The 24726-nt window shown below is 42.2% G+C and overlaps 1 protein-coding gene across 1 annotated transcript in view; it reads right to left on the bottom strand.

Moving 5' to 3' along the window:
* The window catches only part of baiap2l1b (BAR/IMD domain containing adaptor protein 2 like 1b), an 87868-nt gene extending 68113 nt beyond the window's left edge, over positions 1-19755 (bottom strand). The window contains exons 1-3 of the mRNA XM_073833843.1: positions 19486-19755; positions 8468-8543; positions 4145-4231 (exon numbers count right to left, since the gene is read on the bottom strand). Coding sequence (XP_073689944.1) covers positions 4145-4231; positions 8468-8543; positions 19486-19536 — 214 coding nt within the window. The 5' untranslated portion in view covers positions 19537-19755. The remainder of the gene's footprint in view (positions 1-4144; positions 4232-8467; positions 8544-19485) is intronic.
* Positions 19756-24726: the final 4971 nt, after the last annotated feature.

The following is a 24726-nucleotide window of genomic DNA, read 5'->3' as shown; positions in this document are numbered from 1 at the left end:
ATTCTGTCATTACTCACCCTGATGTCATTCCAAACCCCTTAAGACCTTCTTTAGAACACAAATTAAGATATTTTTGATGAAATCCGACCCTGCATAGACAGTAACACAACTGACATGCTAAGGCCCAGAAACCTAGTAAGGACATTGTTCAAATAGTCCATGTGACATCAGTGGTTCAACCTTAATTTTATAAAGTTATGAGAATATTTTTTATGCACAAAGAAAACAAAAATACTAGGGATGCACTGATGTATTGGCCGATTTTTTAAATTAATTAATTGCATGGAGACAAAGAGTTGCATGTCTGTTGCATAATCCAGCAATTTTCTCTGGACAAAATAATTAAATACTTGCCAAAACAAAATCAAATCTGTACAAAATATAGTTTTTTCAGATGCCATATGACCTATGCAAATGTGAAGATGTATCCAAGTGAAATGCCAGTGCTTAGCTGCAAATTCATCATCATCAGGTAATATGTCATGGACCAGCAAGCATTAGGGCTACATTTAAGTGAAAATGGAAAGCAGGTAGGCTAATACAATTTTAAAAATAAAGGTGCTTCACGATGCCATAGAAGAACCTTTTTGGTCTAAATGGTTCCAAAAAAATCCATTAACATCTGAAGAACCTTTCTGTTTCACAAAAGGTTCTCTGTTGCAAAAAAAGGTTCTTTAAATGATAAAAAAGGTAAGAAAAAGATGGTTCTTTAAAGAAACTTTGACTGAATGGATCTTTGTAGAACTAAAAACGGTTCTTGTGTGGCATCGCCGTTTGCTTTATTTTTAAGAGTGTGTGTAAAACTATATAAGCTACATAAAGAGCGATAGACTTATACACAAAACATATTTCACTTAAATCATTAACAGATTAACAAAACGAAAGAAAAAAATTTTGCGTTTCGGATCCTTGCAACATGCTCTGAAGTTCACGGAAAGGAAACCGAAACGGCAGAAAGCCGTTTTCTTTATTTTGCAAAATCTTTACAGTTTGGAATGATGTTTTGCTTCTATATGACCAACCAGCGTTGGTAAAATGTAAATGTTTGTTAATATTTAGCTTTTTTGCTATTTACCAGTATTTTAGCCTACATTATTTCTTAATGTAATAATTAAATGCGACATACAGCCTACTAATTTATGCTGGTTTTTCCTTTTTTAAACCGCTTATAGTAGTGTTTTTTTTGTTATCCATGCTGCAAACATTTTTTTTAAATACAACTGTGCTGATCCGCATGACAGGCTACCAAAACAAAAGACCCTCTTCGTCTTTTTTTGTTGTTGTTTTTTTTTAGTAAAGAAAATGCTGTGCTTTAATATTATTATTACAGGCAAAGAAAAAAAATCTTTAAAATAATGTTATTAACCTGTATTTTTTCCTGCTCAAACCGGTTTCTGAACTGTAATAATACAGAAGAATGCAGAAACAGCAACATTTCAGAGTCAACAATCACACTGTTTTGTGGTTTTTAGGTACTGCTTTATGCAACTGACCAATTTTGGAATCGTATCTGCCAATAATTGTTTGTTAACCCTTAAAGACCTAGAACATTTTTGGGGCACCTGACGCAGATGTAATTTCTTTGTTATTTCAGACCTATTTTAGCAGTCAGCATCAAGTGCCATATATCATTATAAACAGGAGAACTTGAAGTTTATATCTAGCTAGTTTTGTCATTTAAAAATGAGTGAGTTTCCAGAATTTTAGGAAAAACGCTAGCGACAGTTGGGTTGAGTTTACTGTGTACTCAAACAAAAACTCCTGAAGTTTGGATTTTTTTCTTTAAAAAATTGTCTACATATACAGTAACATTCCCCAAGCAAGTTATAGCCATTTATTACATATTATTATAGGTGCTTTTAAGTGAAAAACAGGCCTGTTTAGTTTATTGACAATATAGATGTGCCCTAAAACTTCAGGAGTAAAGTCACAGTAGAAACAGTGTTATATAATAAAACATAGTAAAACAGTCACTTTTTTTAGATAAACAATAAAAAAAAAAAAAAGTGTATAGCAAGTATTAAAAACAATTGCAAAAATTGTCTTGTGCAACAAAAATACTAACAGTCCACATATTTACAAACTACAACAAAATGAGAGAGAAACATACCGAGTACAACAGAAAAAACTGGGCAAATGATCTTTACAAATTATTAGGAATTAGAAATTAGTTACGTAATAAAACAACCAAAAGAGATTGATCCGCAGGCTGTAGTCTGCGTCGGATTCTATTTTACTGGACATCGCCTAGTGACGCGAAAAACCTAAATTCAAGTGCTTTATCCAATATGTACAGCTGTTTCATCCTGGTTTTTGGTTTGTGTTATTTCATAGGGCTCTGTCGTGTATATTTCTGTGCTGTCATGCAAATGTGTTATATTGTGGTTGTTTTCATGCACGCAGGACATGCTTTACTTTCACTTTATGTTTGTTCAAATTTCCAAAGAAACATGCTAATTTGACATGGGGGTGGGACTATGCATTTTCAATGCAATGAAATGCATAGGTTTCATCTGACGAATCAATGCTGAGAAATAATGACATAATCATGTTTGCTACGGAGCCTTTGAATATCCAAATGAGACAAATGCAATATCATTGAAAAGAGGAGAATAATGGCATTACAAGACTTTTTAAAGCATTGGATTAGCGGTTTAAAAGTTATTGAAAAGTAAAGAACAATAGTTATTTTTAGCCGTGTGCGGCTGTCGGTGCATCCCTAAAATATATATATTTTGTTTTTTTCAACAATGTTGATGTCACATGGACTATTTTACTGATGTCCTTACTACCTTTTTAGGCCCTGAGCTGTGATGAAATCTCTCGGATTTCACCAAAAATATCTTTATTCGTGTTCTGAAGATGAACAAAGGTTTTTCGGGTTACGGGTAGCACTAAAAAAACAAGTTCCGTACTAATACTTCCTTCTTCCTTCCATATTTTCAGAACATTTTGTAACATACAACTAAAAAACCTGGGGTCATTAATCATTCTAAAAGGCTGGAACTAACACATATTTTGATAATAAATTAATATTATTGATTAATCTGTTGATTATTAACATGTCCATGTAGGCTATGCAATAAAGTATATGTGCAAATAGGGGTTAAAACAAAACAACAGATTGCTTACCATTTAAAAAAAAGAGAGAGTCAAATTAAAACTTAAACGTGTAAATAAAAACTAAAATGTAAAAGCACAGACTAATGTTAACTGGTACGAGGCAGGAGGAATACACACATTGACTCATCTGAACATAACTTTTACTATAACTTTTACTACTAATGCTCTATAAAAATACCATTACTTGTCTTACATATAGAATTTTAAACCTACATCAAATTGCTATTAAGAAACATTAAAATTTCAACCTCCTACACTAGTTTGTGCGTCACAGTTGTGCTTTTAAATATTCTTGTACTGTAAGTGACATTGATTACCTACACATTACATCTGCACTTAAACTACTAGTTCACCCCCCACTCATTTTAGCAATTGTTTTGTTCTGGAAGTGGGCCAGCAGTGTACTGAGGTCATGTGACAGTAATGTACCATACAGTATGTTCTGAAATGTTAATACAGTTGCATACTTGCACAATGCATTCAGTTTCAAAAAACAGAAAAACAGAAAAAAACACACAGGCTCTCATGTGATTTGAACCCTGAGTTCACAAACATGACATGATTCAATAAACACAATATATCCAGCATTATTATGGTCTGGCAAATACAATGCTGTGTCAACAAACAGCTCAAAGTTGATTGTTTCAAACATGTTGAACAGAGCATGAAACTGAAAAGTGATTTCAGGCCACAAATCATGCTTTTATGACACATTTCTGCATGTTATCACAATGACAGATTATGGTCCCAGTTATCTTTAGCACAATAGAGGAAATGAAGATAAAGAAAGATTAAAAGTCTATTTGTTTTTTAGTGTTTAGTACTAATGGCAACCAAATGAACTAGAAATGACAGCTACAGTGTTTCTCTCTACATATGTGAACTCTGTAACAAAGAAATCATACAGGCCTATTCTCCCTTAACATCGTCATATCTCTAGACATGACAAACTGCACTATAGGAAGGGTAAATGGAAAAGTGCTCACGCAGATTTCAATAAAAAGAATTAGCCGTGACTCACCCAGTTCCCTGGACACTGGAGATACGGCTGCGTTCTCCCCGATCTTAGATACAGCATCAAAGTACTGCTTCCCAGCCAGAACCATGGCTGCAAAACAAGGATAAGAAAATGTTTGACTATGGTGGAATCGTGCAAGATATTTGTTTCACTTTCTATGTTAACAACATGCCACGCATTGTTTACTAGAGTTAACAAAGTATTATGACTAATAATTAGTGTTGTCAAAATTAGCATGTTAATGCAAGTGATTCATTTTTCCAGCTTAACAGCGTTAAAAATATTTAACGCAGGGGTGAGGCTAGGGTTGGCCACCTCACTCACAACTGCTGCACTGATTGACATCTAACTGGAGTCTTTTCAGACATGTGCTCCAACTCAATGAGGAGCTTCAGTATAAAATGTGAACTGTGGTCAGATGAGATGTTGTCAGGCCATAAGTCAGTAAAAACACTAGATGTTATAATCTGCTTGTAGCATGCGCGCTTCAATTGCATGTACAAATGCAGTGTTGCATGCTGTAACCTGTAACCTAATCATTTCATATTAAAGGGGGAATTAAACTACAAGCGTGCACGTCAGATCCACGCCACGTTCAGCAGTGGTAGCTCTTAAAGTAATAGCAGCCGAATAACCTGATAACCAGGCTGCTGTGATGTCCATTAATCAAAGAACAAAAGAAAAAGATGCAAAAAATAACATTAGTAGCTTTAAGGATTTGTCTATATTTACTTTAGAATTTAGCGTTTGATAACTTTATTCAGTTTCTATATATTTTCTTCTTGCTGAAGGGCACAGGTAAATAATGGGTTTATGTGAAGATTTAGGTTCACTTAAAGGGTTAGTTCACCCAAAAATTTAAAATTAGCCCATTATTTACTAGATATCCTAGGTGTTTATGACTTCCCTCTTTCAGACGAATGCAATCGGAGTTATATTAAAGGGTCCTATTATGCTTTTATCACTTTTTGAATTTCAGCCAGTGTGTGGTGTGTATGTTTGGGCATGAATAAACATCTACAAAGTTACAAATCTCAAAGTCTACTCCAAAGAGAGATATTTAGTTTTGCATTGGATTAGCGGTTTAAAAGTTCAAATCGTTGGCGGGTGGGGAGGGACGAGGCAGGGATGTAGGGACGTAGCATGGACAACCGCTTATGGGATAATTCAGCGAGCAGCAGGGCATTAATAAATGCAAGCATTGACTAAAATGGCCACAAACTGCCCTGGTCGCAGTGTTGGAGCCGCGCTGCTGACGTGTGCGGTACAGAGGGACGAAACACATCCAGAGCCGGGGCTGATGTAGACACAACGTCGGAAGCCTGACTTCCTTCTTTCAGACGAATGCAATCGGAGTTATATTAAAAATAACCCTGGCACTCTTAAGCTTTAGAACGGCATAGACTGAACAGCACAGACAAGTGTTTCTCTCCATCAGTCCAAAACAAGATGATCCATAATTTAAAAAGTACCTCACATGGCTCCGGGGTGTCAGTAAAAGCCTCCTATAGCGATCTGATGTGTTTTTGTAAGAAAAATATCCATATTAAAACATAAGAATAACAACGCATTTTGTTTTTCGGAAGGCGGACCTTCATCAAACCCGGAACTAATCGAGCCATTTGTGCCAGGCTTGGGGAGAAAGCTATTGTAATAATGTAAATTATGTGAAAAATAATGTGTTTTTCGAACCACCAAGCATGAGAGCATGTTCTAGTGCACCCCCAAAACAAAATAAACACTTTGTAAAAGAGCATAATAGACCCCTTTAAAAATTGTTCTGGCTCCTTCAAGCTTTATAATGCAGTGGGCCGGTGTTTCTCTTCATCAGTCCAAAACAAGTCCAATAAAGTGCATCCATCCATAATAAAAAGTGCCTCACACGGCCCGAGTGAGTAAATAAAGGCCTCCTGTAGCGAATCAATGCGTTTAACAAAAAAAAAAATCCATATTTAAAAAGTAATAATAGTGCGCATGCAAAGGAAGCAAAGTTTTCTGACTTTAGCAAAGGAAAACCAGTGTCCTCTTGGCTTATATCGAAATCCTCCAACATTTATTCACCCCCCAGAGCTGTGTGAGGCACTTTTTATTATGGATGGATGCACTTTATTGGACTTGTTTTGGACTGATGAAGAGAAACACCCGGCCATTGTAAAGCTTGAAAGAGCCAGAACAATTTTTAATGTAACTCTGATTGCATTTGTAAGAAAGGAGGAGGTAAATAATGGTAACTATGGGCTAATTTTCATTTTTGGGTGAAATAATGCTTTAAATTAGATGTTATTTATGCTGGAATATACAGTAGTCAACATTCGAAGTGGATCAAAAAAGTTCCCCAAAAGTTGTCCTAAGATAAGAACGGGTATTCTTTTTGGTTTTAGAATAAATTTGATGAAAGGTTTTGATCCACTTCGAATGTTGACTACTGAATATTAACTTATAAGTCTAATAAATGTTAAAATTGATAGCTCTCAATTATACTGTAATGTTAAATGGCTATAGTCAATGGTTATATCAGTAAGAGACATCAGTAATATTCATCTTTGACTTTTTTTAACAAATATTAAAAATATACTGTCTTTATGTTGTTTCTACATTAACTTTAAAGACAGAATGTGAAATTATTGCAATATAAAAGTACATTTAAAAACCTTAATAGGTGGGATTACTCATGATTAATAGCAATTATTTTCAGAAAAAAAGTGTGATTCATTAGTTTACTCTTTTAATTAGCTGACAACTAATTATAATATGATTACTGTCAGAAATGTTACCTCTTGTGTTGATTCAAAAAAAAATCAACAGACAGAATTTCTAATATTTTTCAAATATGTCTGAGTATAATGTTATGATTATTTCACTTCATCAGTATGCATACGTCTCATTTGTTGTCACCAAATTACAAAAAGCAATTCAAAAGCAGCTGGATGGAGTACAACAGAAAGAGACAAAAACGTCTTTTAAAAGCTGACACAATGGTTTACCACTTGGCTAATGGCAAAAGATCTGGAGTCAAACAGTGCCAAAACAAGAAAGTTATTATGAGACGCTTAATCAAGTGTGCCGTACGAGTCCTGAAAAGTGAAGCCAAAAGTTTTCGATCACCCCCCGGTGGCTGGCTGCAGTATAGGTCATAAACCCCGCCCTCTCCATGTAATCTAATGGGACGTGAGCCAAACTAAATAATCGAATTACACTTCAAATAATTTTTTCCCAAAGATGGTTTCCATCATGTGAGGTACTTCTTATAATGCTGATTCATGTTCAGGTGTTTTTTTTTAATAAGTTCGCCTTTATGTAGTTTTTAATACTGTAAAAACGGGGTGTGGTGTCATGATTGTGATCGTGCGATTGGGTCTGCGGGAGTTTGGGCGGGATTTTGCTACCGCGGCTCCGCCTCACGACTCTACTGCGCAGACTCCGACTCCAAACGAAGCTCTACTGTGCAGAATCTGGCTCCAAATGACGTAATTTCCCCCAAGATGGCAGCGGCCATATTGCGATGTATTTGCTTCACCTTCCTATAGTGGAATGAAGAGGAGACGCGTCGTCCATCTTTTTTTACAGTCTATGCGCTTAATCAGGAGAGCTACTGTCTGCAAGACCTGGTAGCTACTCAGTGGGCAAATTGGTTATTACATCCAACCCTCTTTCTAAAGCAGCAATCCATTTGTTCAAGATGTGATGAAATCTAGCCTTTGTTCAGAAGACCTACTTTTTCAGATTGACAGGTAACTATACTGTATATAAGGAAGCAATCTGAGTAAAGGGATACGTGGGAGTGAGGAATGTTATACAAAACAAGATAAGTGAAGTCAGGGTTCCATCTTTCCCTCCATAATTCATCTAGATGCATGTGTGTCCCCTTTGTTTAGATTTTAATTAGATTGCCATTACAAAGTTAAGTTGGACTGATGTTCATCCAGCCAGAAAAACAGGAGATGGGGATATTGGGATGTGTCATTGTTTCCTGGCTGTAATTGATATTAAATATTTGAAATTGATTTGACAAATTAATCTTGGGCTTATCACATCTCATTACCCAAAGCTTATCACTTTTTTTTATGTTGTACATATTTATAGCTGCCATAAATTATCTGCTCTCTAGATATTAGCATGGGCTATTAAATACCCAGTATTTATCATCAACCACTAATAAAAACAGAGTATTGGGATTCGCAAATAACCAAATGCTTCACAAAGCAATTCAGCATTACAATTTCCGACAATGGCTAAAAATATATATAACATTGCTATATGGAAGTATTTTAAACGTGTTTTATTGTAAATGTTTTTATAGTAAGAACATGAAAAGGTGAGGCTCACCTGAAACCGCTTTCTCATAGCTCTTTCCCAGGTTTATGAGGTTGCGTAACCCCGGGTTGAATTGTTCCATAACATTCTGAGAAGAGGGGATTTCAAACAGAGGAAATGGTTAAAATGTTGGCATGAGCAATCATGATGTAATCAGTGGCAATCATGACATTGTGTGGACCGAGACAGTTCTGTTCATGAAACAACCTCTTAAGTGCCATTTTAAATGGTCTCTGGTTTAATGGACTGTGCAAGAAGAGTTACATCAAAAGTGGTCTGCCTTACCTGATTTCAAAGTGTAAAATGCTTCTCCTTTAGGGGAAAACAACTTACTGAAGAAGGCTCTTGTAATGACAGATAATGAATATGGAGATCTGCTATCCCAACCCTAAAGAGACCTGACAAACTAAAATGTTGGGTTTAAACCTGGTTCAGGTCTGAGTTTCATGGATGGTTTGTATTTACTGGTTAAGTAAATAGTTTTAATATTAATGTAACTAAACTGCTGCTCAAAAGTTTAGGATCAGTAAGAGTTTTAACGATTTTAAGACTTATGCTCATCAAGGCTGCATTTATTTGATCAAAAATACAGTGAAAATGTAATATTGTGAAATATTTCAATTTAAAATAACTGTTTTCTATGTGAATATATTTTAAAATGTCATTTATTCCTGTGGCACAAAGCTAAATTTTCAGCATCATTAAAGTCTTCAGTGTCACATGATCCCTCAGAAATCATTCTAATATGCTGATTTATTATCAGTGTTGAAAACAGTTGTGCTGCCTAATATTTTGTTGGAACCTGTGATTTTGTGAAAAGAACATTTATTTAAAACAGGAATCTTTTGTAACAATATAAACTACCGTCTAAAAGTTTGGGGTCAGTAAAAGTTATATCTTTCTTTTATTCACCAAGGATGTGTTAAAGGAGTAGTTCACTTTCAGAACAAAAATGTACAGATAATGTACTCACCCCCTTGTCATCCAAGATGTTCATGTCTTTCTTTCTTCAGTCGTAAATTTTTTTTTTTTTTTTTTTAAATCTAGCGAAACGATCAGTTAATTTCTAAAAACATTTACAACTTGTATACTTTTTAATCTCAAATGCTCATCTTGCCGAGCTAGACAAGACAAGCATTTGAGGTTAAAAAGCATATATTTTTTTGGAAAATAACCCATTGTTTTGCTAGGTAAGTGTCACGACCACACACAAAGGGAGAAGGTGAGTATCTTTCAAGGTATTTATTAACAAACGTGCACAGTACAACACACGTGCAATCGGGTGAAATAAGGTCTCTGTGGTCAAATCTTCACACAAACACAACAGGTGAGTTCAAGTTCATAAGGATCATAGCGTTAGCAATAGTCACTTCCCTTTAACACGATTAACGTGTATCACAGGAGAACATCAGAGCAATCCACGAGGAGCACAGGAGAACATCGGAAGAATCCACGAGGAGCACAGGAGAGACAACAGGAGGGGGAGAAGATCCACAGAGAAACATCCATGCAACTTTGATACCAGCCGATGAGTGAGTGGCAGAGGTAGGTATATAAAGGGTGTGGTGATTGCCGGTGCAGGTGACGGTGATTAGTATTCTGGTGATGGTTCACGGGTGTGCTGTGGTGGTGATTGGCTGGTTGGTGGAGGATCGTGGTGATTGGGGCTGAGGGAACGTGCAGAGGGTGTGACATCACCCCCTCCTCCACGGGTGACTCCTGGCACCCAAGAACGGCGACGGGGACGACCACGACCTCTGGGAGCTGGGCGTTCGGGATGTTGGCGGTGGAATTCCTCGAGGAGAGTCGGGTCCAGGATGTCGTCACGGGGTATCCACGATCTCTCCTCGGGTCCGAACCCCTCCCAGTCCACTAGGTACTGGAGCTGGCCGTTCCGCCGCCGGGAGTCTAGGATTTCTTGGACTTGGTAGATGTTATCTCCAAGGATCTCTGGCGGGTCGGGAGGAGGAGGTGACTCCGACTCTGTGGAGGAAGGGAACAGGGGTTCAGTGTGGCGCTTGAGTAGGGAAACGTGAAACGAGGGGGCGATTCTGTAATGTGGAGGTAGGTTTAGACGGTAGGTGACAGGGTTGATCTGTGAGTGCACGGTGAAGGGCCCTATGTAGCGGGGACTCAGCTTCCTACTGGGCAGCCGGAGGCGTATGTCTCGAGTGGACAACCATACCTGGTCCCCGGGGAGGTAAACTGGGTTGGGTAACCTACGGCGGTTGGCATGTTCCGTATGCCTCCGTACTGCCCGCTGGAGATGGACGTGCGCTGAGTCCCACACCCTCTCGCTCTCTCGGAACCAGTGATCTACCGCGGGCACCTCGGAGGACTCTCCAGTCCATGGAAACAGAGCTGGTTGATAACCTAGAATGCATTGGAATGGGGTTAGACCAGTAGAGGTTTGACGGAGGGAATTTTGCGCATACTCAGCCCACGGTAGATACTGGCTCCAGGTGTTTTGATGTTGGGAACAGTACGTCCGAAGGTAGCGGGAGATTTCCTGTATTTTCCGTTCGGTCTGCCCGTTCGTTTGAGGGTGATATCCGGATGACAGGCTGACTGTGGTACCCAGAAGTTGGAAGAAGGCCCGCCAGACCCTGGAAATGAATTGGGGTCCCCGATCGGACACGATGTCTTCTGGGAGTCCGAAGTTCCGGAATACATTGTGGAATAGTGCCTCTGCGGTTTCTAGTGCTGTGGGGAGACCTTTGAGAGGTATTAATTTGCAAGCTTTCGAGAATCGATCGACTACCACTAAAATTGTGGTGTAACCCTGAGAGGGGGGCAGGTCTGTGGCGAAGTCAATGCCCAAGTGTGTCCAGGGTCGGCGGGGAATAGGTAACGGTTGTAATTTACCTTCGGGTAAGCGGCGTGGGGTTGTGTTGACGGCGCAGACCGAACATCCTTGGACGTACCGTTCCACTTCCCTGCTCATGTTGGGCCACCAATATTTCTGCTGGAGGAGCGAGAGGGTTCGCCTGCTGCCAGGATGTCCTGAGCCGGGGGACGTGTGCGTACTATCCAGCAGAAGGGGTCTGAGACGGCTTGGGACATAGACACGACCCGGGGGAAGCTCCGGTGGTGCAGGTTCCTCGAAGGTGGCGGCCCGTATATCTTCATCCAGCTGCCATAGTATGGGTGCGAGAAAGACAGATGGGGGTAGAATTGGATCAGGATCGTCAGAGGTAGGTTCAGGTGAGTGCATACGTGATAGGGCGTCTGCTTTGGTGTTTTTGTGGCCGGGTTGGTAAGTAATGTGGAAATTGAATCGGGCAAAGAATAATGACCAGCGAGCTTGGCGGGCATTTAGTCTCTTGGCGTTCTGAATGTACTGGAGGTTCTTGTGGTCGGTTATTACGGTGAAGGGGAACTGGGCTCCTTCCAACCAGTGCCGCCACTCTTCGAGGGCGAGCTTTATGGCCAGCAGTTCGCGGTCTCCAATTCCATAATTCTGCTCAGCTGGGGTAAGTTTTTTGGAATAGTACGCACACGGGTGGAGGGATCGGGGTTCATCAGACCACTGGGACAGCACGGCTCCTACGCCCACGTCCGCCGCATCTACCTCCACCACGAAGGGCCTTGAAGGGTCGGGGTGCTTAAGGATGGGAGCGGTGGTGAACATTAGTTTTAGACGGTCGAAGGCTTGCTGAGCCTCTGGAGTCCACTGTAGTACCCGGCGACCTCCCTTTAAGAGGGAAGTGAGTGGAGCCGATAGGAGGCTATAGTTCTTTATAAAGCGTCGGTAGAAGTTAGCGAAGCCTAAGAAACGCTGAAGCTCCTTCACCGTCCTGGGCTCCGCCCACTTGGCCACTGCGTCCACCTTGCCGGCTTCCATGTGAACTCCCTCCGCAGTGATCACGTATCCGAGAAAGGAGATGGTGGGCTGATGGAATTCACATTTTTCTAATTTTAGATAGAGTTGGTACTCACGGAGGCGTTGGAGAACCTGACGGACGTGGTCTTGATGTTCCTTTAGGTTACGTGAGTAAATGAGGATATCGTCAATGTAGATGATTACGAATCGATGGAGGTAGTCGCGGAAGATTTCGTTCATGAAATTCTGAAATACGGAAGGACTGTTAGCCAGGCCATAGGGCATCACCTGATATTCATAGTGACCGGTGGGGGTGATGAAGGCGGTCTTCCACTCATCTCCTTCTCGGATACGGATCAGGTTGTATGCACTGCGGAGGTCGAGTTTGGTGAAGACGCGGGCTTCCCGTAGTTCCTCCAAGGCAGCTGGCACTAGAGGAAGTGGATAGGCGAATTTCACCGTGGCGTCGTTGAGCACCCGGTAGTCAATGCAAGGTCTGAGCCCACCATCCTTCTTGGGGACGAAGAAGAAACTGGATGCTGCTGGGGACGTGGAAGGTCTGATGAACCCCTGTTGGAGAGCCTCCTGGATGTAATTCTCCATGGCTTCCTGCTCAGGACGTGAGAGGGGGTAGATCTTCCCGTGGGGTAGTTTGGCGCCTGGCAGCAGGTCGATACTACAGTCCCAGGGCCGGTGCGGTGGTAGTTGTGTGGCCCGTTCCTTGCTGAAGACATCGGTGAAAGACTGATAGACGGGGGGAATGGTGGTGGCGGATTGAGTGGCAGGGCTCTCTATGGTGGTGGCGTGCAGAGGGATAGGACGGTATGGAGACTTTACATCTGACGAGGAAGGATGGTAGCCGTGGTCCTCACACGTTGCGCCCCACTCCAGGACCTCTCCTGTGCTCCAATCTATGCGGGGTTGGTGCTTAATGAGCCATGGTCTGCCCAGGATGACATCCACGTTGGCTCGCGGGAGTACTAGGAGGGTCAGATGTTCCCGGTGGTTGTGTTGGGAGACGAGGGTCACTTTTCTGGTCCGGCGAGATATCTTACCATCGCCCAATGGTGAGTTTTGGATTGTGGTTATGTGGTATGTGACCTCATTTTGAACGGTGGGAATTCGATGTTTAGCAATGAAGTGTGATGAAACAAAATTGCCAGCCGCTCCGGAATCCACGAGCACATAGATGGGGAGAGTACGAGAGTTTACTATTAGTTTAGCGGTAATATGGGGTAAGAGAGACATGGCCGGAGTAATAGATACGGTACTCACCATTGGACGAGGCGGGCGGACTGGACAGGCACTGATGAAGTGAGAGGCTTCTCCACAATATAGGCACAGATGATTATTAATTCGTCGTTTCCTCTCCGCAGGATCCAGGCGATAGGAGTCAGTAATCATAGGCTCCTCCGCGTCTCGTTGGGGTGACGGTGTTCGGAGTGGAGGGAAGCTGGGTACAGACTTTGTAGAAGGACACGCTGAGAGATGTTGAGAAATGCCTACTGCCTTCTTAATAAAGGTTTCCAGCGGTACGTTGTCATCGTAAATAACCATATGCTTGCGGATCTGGGGTTTAAGCCCCTTACGGTAGGCTGCTAGGAGAGCTACTTGGTTCCAACCACTGGTGGCCGCTAGGGAGCGGAAGCGCAGGGTGTATTCATGGATATTGGACGCACCTTGATTCAGAGTGATCAGCTCGTCGTGCACCGAAAGGGGAGTGAGCGCAGCTCCAAACACGTCCTTGAAGTGGGCAACGAAAGCATTATAGGAGATTAAAGCGTCGCTCCGTGAATTCCAGAGTGCGTCTGCCCATTGGAGTGCCTGTCCAGTGAGGAGGGAAATCATAAAAGATATTTTAGAAATTTCGTTAGGAAACTGGTGTGCGTTGGCTTCAATATAGAGGGAACTTTGCAGGAGGAAACCATTGCAACCACCCGGGTCTCCGGAATAACTCATGGGGCGAGAGAGGGGCGTGTTGGAAATCGTCGTTGGAGCAGCAGGTAGAGATTGACGAAGGACGTTTACCATATCCGCAAATGGATCGGGGGTGTCTTCGGTGATAGCGGCACTCGCCTCCATGAGTGAAGCGGTGAGTTAATATTTTATGGGCTGGTATCCTGTCACGACCACACACAAAGGGAGAAGGTGAGTATCTTTCAAGGTATTTATTAACAAACGTGCACAGTACAACACACGTGCAATCGGGTGAAATAAGGTCTCTGTGGTCAAATCTTCACACAAACACAACAGGTGAGTTCAAGTTCATAAGGATCATAGCGTTAGCAATAGTCACTTCCCTTTAACACGATTAACGTGTATCACAGGAGAACATCAGAGCAATCCACGAGGAGCACAGGAGAACATCGGAAGAATCCACGAGGAGCACAGGAGAGACAACAGGAGGGGGAGAAGATCCACAGAGAAACATCCATGCAACTTTGATACCAGCCGATGAGTGAGTGGCAGAGGTAGGTATATAAAGGGTGTGGTGATTGCCGGTGCAGGTGACGGTGATTAGTATTCTGGTGATGGTTCACGGGTGTGCTGTGGTGGTGATTGGCTGGTTGGTGGAGGATCGTGGTGATTGGGGCTGAGGGAACGTGCAGAGGGTGTGACAGTAAGACCCTTCTGCGTTCAAACTCGGGGGCACCATAGAAGTCCATTATATGGAGAGAAATCCTGAAATATTTTCCTCAAAAAACATAATTTCTTTACGACTGAAGAAAGAAAGACATGAACAACTTGAATGATAAGGGGGTGAGTACATTTTCTGTAAATATTTGTTCTGAAAGTGAACTACTGCTTTAAATTGATAAAAAGTGATAGCGGACTTATATTGTTAGAAAAGATTTAGATATTTTAAATAAATGCTGTTCTTTTTAACCTTTTATTCATCAATAATCCTGTAAAAAGAATCACAGGTTCCAAAACAAAAATAAATAAAATTAAGCAGCACAACAGATTCCAGCATTGATGATAACAGTAATTAATCAGCATATTAAAGTGATTTTTGAAGAATCATGTGACAGTATTTTTTTTTTCCTGCATTTTTGATCAAGTAAATGCAGCTTTGATGAGCATATAAGAATTCTTTATAAAACATTAAAAAATTCTTACTAATCTCAAACTTTTGAGCAGCAGTGCAAGTTTTTTCCAAGTGCAGACACATAGTTTTAGGTTTGGTCTTAAGTATCAAAGACCAAAACTAAAAGTAAAAGTAAAATACTGGCAAATAAACTAATTGAACTCGAGCTGCCTCTTGATATTTCAGCCAAACAAATTTTGCATAATTTTTGGTCATCAAAGAAGTACTAATTAAACGTCACAATCTCAAATTTGGTCAGTGATTTCTGCCCTCTAAAATATATATATATATATTTTTTTTTTTTGCTGTACCTAAATATTTTTGGTTGATTAAATTGTGGTGCATTATCAGTAAATTTAAAAGTAACTGTTTTATAGAGGTGTTGCTTCTTAGATTAGTGCCTTATCATTTCGTGAAAAAAATCATACGTGAATGATTTGAGGTAACAAGGACAGAATCAAACCTGTCACGAGAATGGAATTTACTATATAACAAATTGTGGGTAAATAAATCAAAAATAGGTCAGTATCCATAAATCAAAATCGGCATCTCATCAAAATAAAAGTTCAGTTTAACTTGAAGAAACTGTGACAGAAATATATTACTTAATGTAATGATAGTACTACTACTAACACTACTAAAATTATTAAAACATTATTTTTAAGTAATATTTAACAGAAACATTATTTACCAGAAAAATGTAAACACACAGCACAGTATTTCTGAATAAATAAAATAATAATTCATTTTTTTTTATCAAATTAATTATTTAGAGTTGCTTTTGCTTTTATTAAAATGTAAATGAAACCATTAAAATGGAGTCCAGAAAAATTATGGAAAACAGAGAATTTGGTAAAAAAAAATAAAGCAAATTTTTGTTAAACCTTAAATTACTGCTGAATTGTGAAAGTTTTGTGATTTTTCAATTAATTAGACATGCTTTTTTTATTAATAAAATTTAATTTAACCATTAAAACAGAGTCTAGAAATTTTTTTTAAAAATTAATTTCATAGGGCCCTATTTTTTTATTCTATTAGTTAATGTTTTGGTGTGTGTGTGTGTAATAAGAGCTTAAGCAGCAATTTCCAGGCAGAATGTTTTGGTGATTTGACATGTAATTGGAATGTAATCCTTTGCATAGATGGGTGTTGTACATAGAAAATAGCTGCCTGGGGCAATTACCAAGATGGCCGCAACATGACTTTGTAATCTCAACTGTAACCGTAATGTCTTGCTATTAGCTTTATATACAAAATACGCTATTAATAGTTATTTCACATGACAATTTATAAATATATTCACAGATATCTTGACTTGTGAACACTTGTGTTTAGATTTAGGAAGGTCAAGAAATATCCATTCATGAGTTAATCCACTCAACTCCTTCAGGATACTTTCTGTAGATGTACTCCCAGGTTGCACATCTCAGGGATAGAGGTACTGTGCCCGTTCCTCTCTGTCTGGACCGAGAGTGTGTGGAAAGATCTTGAATTGAAATTCTTGAGTGCACCTTTCAGTGTTAACATTGGGAAGTCAATGAGACAGTCATCATGTGAATAACAAAGTTTGGGAGAATGAACTCAAGTTGAGAACTGCAGAAAACTCTATTGCTTTTCACAGCAAGATCAGTTACTGAGCAACAACACCATGTGCTTTCATAGTTGCCAGTGCAAATTCCTGATTCTATCTTCGAAGAAAGAAAGGAGGCAGAGATTTGAATGAGTCACTAGTGAACACTTGGGCTTGGTTATATTTACCGAACTTGAAGCGGCATACATGTGCTTACTTAATGCTTACTAATCCTCAATTCATGAAGACAGCCCACTCCTCTCCACTCCCTGACATGTATCGAACCGCCTGAGACTTTATAACAGGAGGCACAGCTGATATTATACTGGAATGAAACTATACTGGAATGACGCACTCATGGACAGATATGACGTGTGGGAGACAGACTCTGATAATAAACCTCCTCCCAATGGACCACAAACTAACTGTAAACTTGTAACATTTTCTCAAATGTTAGTTCCACTGGAAAAAAAAACTGAAAGACTAAATATTATCCAGCTTCTGAGACCTTTAGAGTTATAAATACTAAGAACTGCCTGAATATACATTAACAAACCATGCATGACCAATAGACTTCCTTCTAATCGTGCCTCAAGTAGTCTGAAACAGTTGTCTGAACCAAGAATTTCACTTTGAATAATATTTCCGATATACATCATCTTAAAGGCTGAATAAATAAGCTTTCCATTGATGAATGGTTTCTGACATCTGAGGTTGCAAAACAATCTAAATACTGTGAAAACCGCCTTTAAATCGCCAAATAAAGTTCTTAGTAATGCTTATCACGAATCAAAAATTAAGTTTTGATATATTTATAGTAGGAAATTGCCAAAAAATATCTTCATGGAACATGATCTTTACTTAATATCCTAACGATTTTTGACATATGAAAAATTGATTTTTAGCTATTGCTTCAAATACGTGCTATACTCTTAAAAAAAATGATGGTGCTTTAAAAGGTTCTTCACAGCAATGCCATAGAAGAACCATTTTTGATTCCACAAAGAATCATTCAGTCCAAGGTTCTTTATAGAACCATATCTTTCTTACCTTTTTTATAATCTGAAGAATCTTTTGTGAAACAGAAAGGTTCTTCAGATGTTAAAGGTTCTTTATGGGACCATTTAGACAAAAAAGGTTCTTCTATGGCATCGTGAAGCACCTTTATTTTTAAGAGCGTACTTAAGACTGGTTTTGTGGTTCAGGGTCACATTTGTTGTGATGTTAAGAGCTCATTTTATTGCTTTAGCTGATTGACGCCATTCTTGAGGATTGTTGTGGTCTATTTACAATCTTTACAACTGTTTTTCTGATATCTTTGCACTGTGAGATGATTATTACTTAGTTCACATTACATATTAAATGTCCTATAAAACAATATACCTAACAAAGTTATCAATCGATTAGTACTAAACTACAACCACTTGGCTGGCAATTTATTGGTTGAATGTGGCTTGTTGCATTTAGTCAACAAACAAATTTAACTTGACAAAACATAGAAATGTTACAATTATGAGGATAATAGTTGAGAGAACTGTTAACTTAAAAAAAATTTTTTTTTTAGATTGGGCTAATGATTTCATTTTTACAATGTGGGATTGTGTCTCTCTCTATCAAGAAAAGTTATAAATATGTGACCCTGGACCACAAAACCAGTCAGAATGGTCAGTTTTTAAACGAATGAATAAACTTTCCATTGATGCATGGTTTGTTAGGATAGGACAATATTTGGCCAAGATACAACTATTTGAAAATCTGGAGTAAATATTGAGAAAAACTGCATTTAAAGTTATCCAAATAAAGTTCTTAGCAATGCATATTATTAATCAAAAATCACATTTCAATACATTTACGGTAGAAAATTTACAATGTATCTTCATGGAACATGATCTTTACTTTTTGGCATCAAAGAAAAATTTATTTTTGGATATTGCTACAAATATACACTTGCTACAGGGTCACATATCAGTAAAATACCTGAGTGAATGTCACAAAAAAATAATCAAGAACAAGCCTGGGTCATATTCCACTCCAAAAATAATATCATAAGGCAATATGGGTGTGGGTGTGTTATGTTTACATGTTAATTATATCTGGTTGTGCTAATATTAAGCCTGCTTTTGCACAAATAAAGGTTATGATTCACACCAGGGTTGAGTGATAATACATTCCCATGAGGGAGGGAAAAAAACACTATTTGTGTGTCTAAATCCCTGGATCTGAATCTAGGACTTATATGAGACTCATTTGGGTGTGTCAATAACTCAAATCTGGTAAAGACCCACCTGTGGCTCAATGACAAGCCGAAATTTGAATAACCTGACGAGAACGGTGTGTGTCTTCTTCAGCTTTACAAGCTGAAACCTAAACATACAAGTTTCCTGACTAGGTTTGAAGTTTCCTAGACCGGCTCATTCCAGATATCTCCTAACTGTCAACCTGTGCTCGATGTGAAGACGAAATGTCTTCGTCTTCCAACAACAGTTGGTTGTCTCACAACAGGTGAATACCATAGCGTTTTCTCCTCAGGTAATTGTCATTTCTCTCACCTTGTAAGTGCTCTCGGTCAGTTTATTCACCTCCTCCGGGTCCCGCGACATTCTTCTGCCCCTCTCAGATGTCGATAATTCGGCTCGCCAAAAACTCAGTCGGTTAACGTACTCCCAAATAACCCGGACAGGACAGCGCGCTTATCGCCTCCCTCAAGTCCTCATAGCAAGACGGCCGTCTGTAAGGGCTGTGATATAGATTTCCGAAAGAAAGTGACCGCAGTGCTGCTCAATAACGGGCTGCTGGAGTTGGACTGAGAGAGGCTTTGCTTTCAAACTTATGAGTGCGTGAATGTGAGCTGCGTCAGGGGCGGGAAAGATAAGGTGAGGTGTGCGACGTCACTCACAGTCCGCTCTGACAGGTGGATTCGGGCAGAAACAAGAAAAATGCTGCCATCTGCCGAATATTGTGCTTATTACAGTCATCTGAACAGCTTCCACCTCAACAAAAGGATCAGTTCACTGATTGTCCTCTCACTACATCGAAAACAGTGTCTACAGAGAAGGGTTCAATCATTCATATTCTATAAAAAAAGTTTTTTTTAAATGATGAAAAAAATCGTTTTATCAAAAGCGACACTTGATATCGCATATCAACTTAAAGGAGTAGTTCACTTTCAGAACAAAAATGTACAGATAATATAGGCTACTGACCCCCTTGTCAACCAAGATGTTCATGTCTTTCTTTCTTCAGTCGTAAAGAAATTATGTTTTTGAGGAAAACATTTCAGGATTTCTCTCCATATAATGGACTTCTATGGTGCCCCCGAGTTTGAACTTCCAAAATGCAGCTTTAAAGGGCTCTAAAACGATCACAGCCGAGGAAAGAAGGGTCTTATCTAGCAAAATGATGTTATTCCCTACAAAAAATTACAATATATATACTTTTTAACCTCAAATGCTCGTCTAGTCTCTGTGTGTACTCTGTTTAGAGATTAAAAAGTATATAAATTGTAAATGTTTTTAGAAAATAATCGTTAACCGATCGTTTCGCTAGATAAGACCCTTCTTCCTGGGCTGGGATCATTTAGAGCGCTTTGAAGCTGCATTTTGGAAGTTCAATTTGGAAAAGTTCAGTTTGGAAGTTACCATAGAAGTCCATTATCCCTGCTGAAAAAACTAGCATATGCTGGTTTTTTCAGCAGGGATATGGAGAGAAATCCTAAAGTATCCTAAAAAAAAACAAACATAATTTCTAATTGAACTACTCCTTTTAGGTTGTTTCATAACGTTTCAAAGTTGCATTTTGGCCTTGAAACGTTTTTGAAAGCAATACTTTTATCGTTACTTTATCGATACTTTTTTTTAACTACAAAACTGCAAATTTGTGAAAATGGTGACATCATACGCATGCGTGCTACGTTTTTGCGTAGTGTTTCTGTAAAAACATTGTTGGACACAACAATCTCAAATGAGCCTACTGTGTTTATGAATGTGTCAATGAATCACTCATTTAAAAATGTTGAATCGCGCTGGAAGATGCAACTGGTCTGCTTTATTTGTAAATTTTTATTGATAAAATATCAGATCTTAAAATATCAGATACTACAAGTTAAGGTTAAGATCAAACTAAGATTAGTTGTGTTTTTAAATGTTATTAAATACAATATTTAACAAAATAATAAACCAAAAAAATTCAAAATTATTCTTCAAAATAAATAAAAAATTTTGCCGCAAACATTTCTTGAGAATCTATTTGTGTCATCTTATATGTATTGTGGCCGGGCGGGGAACAGCACGACAAGACAAGACTTTTAGTTGAGCCCCGGAGGGTGAGTTTATTGAACAGACTTAAGTGAAACGGTGAAGTGGCAGGTGAATGTGCGTCGGTGCTCCGTGAGAGGTGAAGTCCTTGTCGTGCAGAATTCCCCAGGAAGGTGCAAGCAAACGGGTAGGTGCTTGAAGGTGAGTTCGCGGTGGTGGCGGTGTCCAGAAGTGACGGTGGCCAATCGTTCACGGCGAATCTGTAGGGGGAAATGAGAGCAGAGAGCAGGTAAGCTTCAACCTCATCGGAGATAGTTTCTCAGTGATCTGTGGTGAGCAACCGGCTTTTGTAGGGGCGGCGTCCGTGAACGATTGGTCCGTGGTGATGAGGTCCAGGTGTTTGGCGTGAGTTGCCAGGGCGACGCTGATTGTGCCTCGGGACTCCCGCCACACTCCCCCCCCCAAGCGACGTCCTGGTCCTGGTGGCAGAAACAAAAGGGGAGACAGGGGGTGGGAGGGGAATGACCCCTGACAGACCTGCATACGCTGCCCAAGACCGAGAGAGTCCGTCAGCGTTGGAGTTGCTGGATCCGGCCCGGTGGCGCACATCGAAGTGGAAGTCCTGGAGCGAGAGGAACCACCTCGTGACCCGGGCGTTAGTGTCTTTGGCCCGGGCCATCCACTGTAGCGGTGCATGATCTGTAAACAGTGTAAAATGTCGACCTAATAAATAGTACCTCAGCTCCAGGACTGCCCACTTGATGGCGAGAGCTTCTTTCTCTACCGCGGCGTAGTTGCGCTCGGCCTTGGACAGCTTCCGGCTGATGTACACAATCGGATGCTCCTCTCCCTCCTGGACCTGGGAGAGCACGGCCCCCAATCCCGTGTCGGAGGCATCCGTTTGGAGCAGGAAGGGACAGTTGAAGTCTGGGGCACGCAGGACGGGCTCGGTGGTCAGGGCCTCCTTGATGCGCCGGAAGGCCTCCTCGGTTTCCCCAGACCAACGGATCCGCTCTGGCTGTCCCTTCCTGGTCAGGTCTGTCAGAGGGGCGGCTATAGAGGAAAAGCCGGGGATAAAGCACCGATAATAACCCGCCAACCCCAAGAAGGCACGTACCTGCGACTTGGTGGATGGCTTAGGGGCATCCATAATGGCTTTGACCTTGTCCTCCTGAGGCCGGATGAGTCCTCTTCCCACTTTGAAGCCGAGGTACCTGCCTTCGTTCATGGCTAGGTGGCATTTGCGGGGGTTGGCGGTTAGTCCAGCCCGGCGAAGCTCCAACAGCACCCTGCGCAGCCGCTCCAGGTGGTCTTCCCACGCCTCCGAGTGGATGACCACGTCGTCGAGGTACGCTGCGGCATAGGCCTGATGGGGACGGAGGATTACATCCATTAGTCGTTGAAAGGTGGCGGGGGCCCCATGCAGGCCAAAGGGGAGAACCCGGTACTGCCAGTGCCCCGAGGGCGTCGAGAAGGCCGTTTTGGGCTTGGCGTCGGCCGAGAGGGGGACTTGCCAGTAGCCTTTGGTGAGGTCGAGTGTTGTGATGTACCGAGCCCTCCCCAACCGTTCCAGGAGCTCATCCACTCGGGGCATGGGGTAGCTGTCAAAGTCGGAGATGTCGTTTAGGCGTCGGTAGTCATTACAGAACCTCAGGGTGCCGTCGGGCTTCGGGACCAGGACAATCGGGCTGGACCACGGGCTCCGTGATGGTTCTATTACCCCCAGCTTGAGCATCTTTTGGACTTCCGCCTCTATAGCCTGCCGGCGGGCCTCTGGGACTCGGTAGGGCCGTTGCCGGACGAGGACGCCCGGAGGGGTGCAGATGTCGTGGCTTAGGACATTAGTCTGGCCGGGGCTGTCGGAGAAGACGTCCAGGAACTGACCGACCAGGTGCCGCAGCTCCGTCTTCTGTGTGGCTGACAGGTTGGGATTGACATCTACAACCGCGGGATCTTGGGAGGCGAGGGCGGCGAGCTGGTCCCGGTCCCCGATCCACTTCTTCAACAGGTTAACGTGATATAATTGGTTTACTCTTCTTCGGCCGGGTTGTCTTACCCGGTAGTTAACTGGGCCCACTCGCTCCTCAACCGTGTAGGGCCCCTGCCACTGGGCCAAGAACTTGCAGGCTGCGTTGGGGACCAGGACCATCACCCTATCTCCAGGTTGGAACTCCCGCGGTTGGGCCGCCCGGTTGTAGAGACGTTGCTGGGCCTGTTGGGATTTCACCAGGTGTTCCCGGACTAACGGCATGACCCGGTCGATCTTCTCCCGCATGTCTTGGACGTGCTCGACGACGGTCCGGTAGACTGCCGGCTGCTGCTCCCAGGCTTCTCGGGCTACGTCGAGGAGGCCACGGGGTTGCCGGCCGAAGAGGAGTTCGAAGGGAGTGAACCCTGTGGAGGCCTGTGGTACCTCCCGGATGCCGAACAGCACATAAGGCAAGAGCAGATCCCAGTCCTTTTTGTCTTCGGCGGCGACCCGTCGCAACATCTGTTTTAAGGTCTGGTTGAACCTCTCGACGAGCCCGTCGGTCTGGGGGTGGTAGACCGAGGTCCTCACTTGCTTTACCTTCAGCAGCCGGCAGAGGTCAGCCATTAGCCGGGACATAAAGGGGGTTCCCTGGTCGGTCAGTATCTCCGACGGTAGACCCACCCGGCTGGAGAGCAGGAACAGCTCGCGAGCGATGGCTTTGGCGGTGGCTTGGCGGAGGGGGACTGCTTCTGGGTACCGGGTGGCGTAGTCCACGATAACGAGGATGTGCTCGTGTCCCCGGCCAGACCTCGGCAACGGCCCCACGATGTCCATCCCGATTCGCTCAAAGGGCACCCCGATGATGGGTAATGGAATCAGCGGGCTGGGGGGAGGTTTTCTGGGTGACGTGCGCTGGCACGTAGGGCAGGCCTGGCAAAACCTCCTGACCTCGGCCTCCAGGCCGGGCCAGTGGAATCGATCCCGAATCCGTTGCGTCGTGTTTTGGGCTCCCAGGTGACCAGCCATGGGGTGCGAATGTGCCAACTCTAGGACCAGCTCCGTCTTGGTCTTTGGGACGACCAGCAGGTGTTTGACCTCCCCCCGTCGCTCCGCGACGCAGTATAGCAGACCGTTCTGGACGACGAAATATGGGAGAGGGTGAGGTGCCGGGAGGACTTCCTTTCCCTCCAGGATGCGGACCTGTCGCCAACAGTGCTTCAGCCGGTCGTCCTCCTTCTGGGCGCGGCCAAAGTCTCCCCCGCCCGTAACCTGCCGGAAGACATCATGGAAGAGGTTAGTATTACGGGAGGGGGACTCACCATCTCTCCCACTGTCGGTTGTCAACAGGTTGGTATGGCCTCGAGATCCCCGCGACGGCGGCCGATGCTGGTGGTGCCGAGGACGAGGGGACCGGCAGCTTCGGCGAGGGCAGCCTCCAACCCCGGCCAGTCGCGCCCCAAGAGCAATGGGACCGGCAGGTCGCTTACGACTCCGACTTCCAGGGTCCAGGCTTTTCCATCCCTACGAAAGGTAAGTAGACTTGTAGGTACCTGACGGGTGTCACC

The sequence above is a fragment of the Garra rufa genome, chromosome 1, assembly GCF_049309525.1.
Source record: "Garra rufa chromosome 1, GarRuf1.0, whole genome shotgun sequence".
In the NCBI taxonomy this organism is placed as follows: Eukaryota; Metazoa; Chordata; class Actinopteri; order Cypriniformes; family Cyprinidae; genus Garra; species Garra rufa.
Note: the sequence above shows the minus strand (reverse complement) of the source record. Positions and strands in the feature narration are given on the sequence as shown.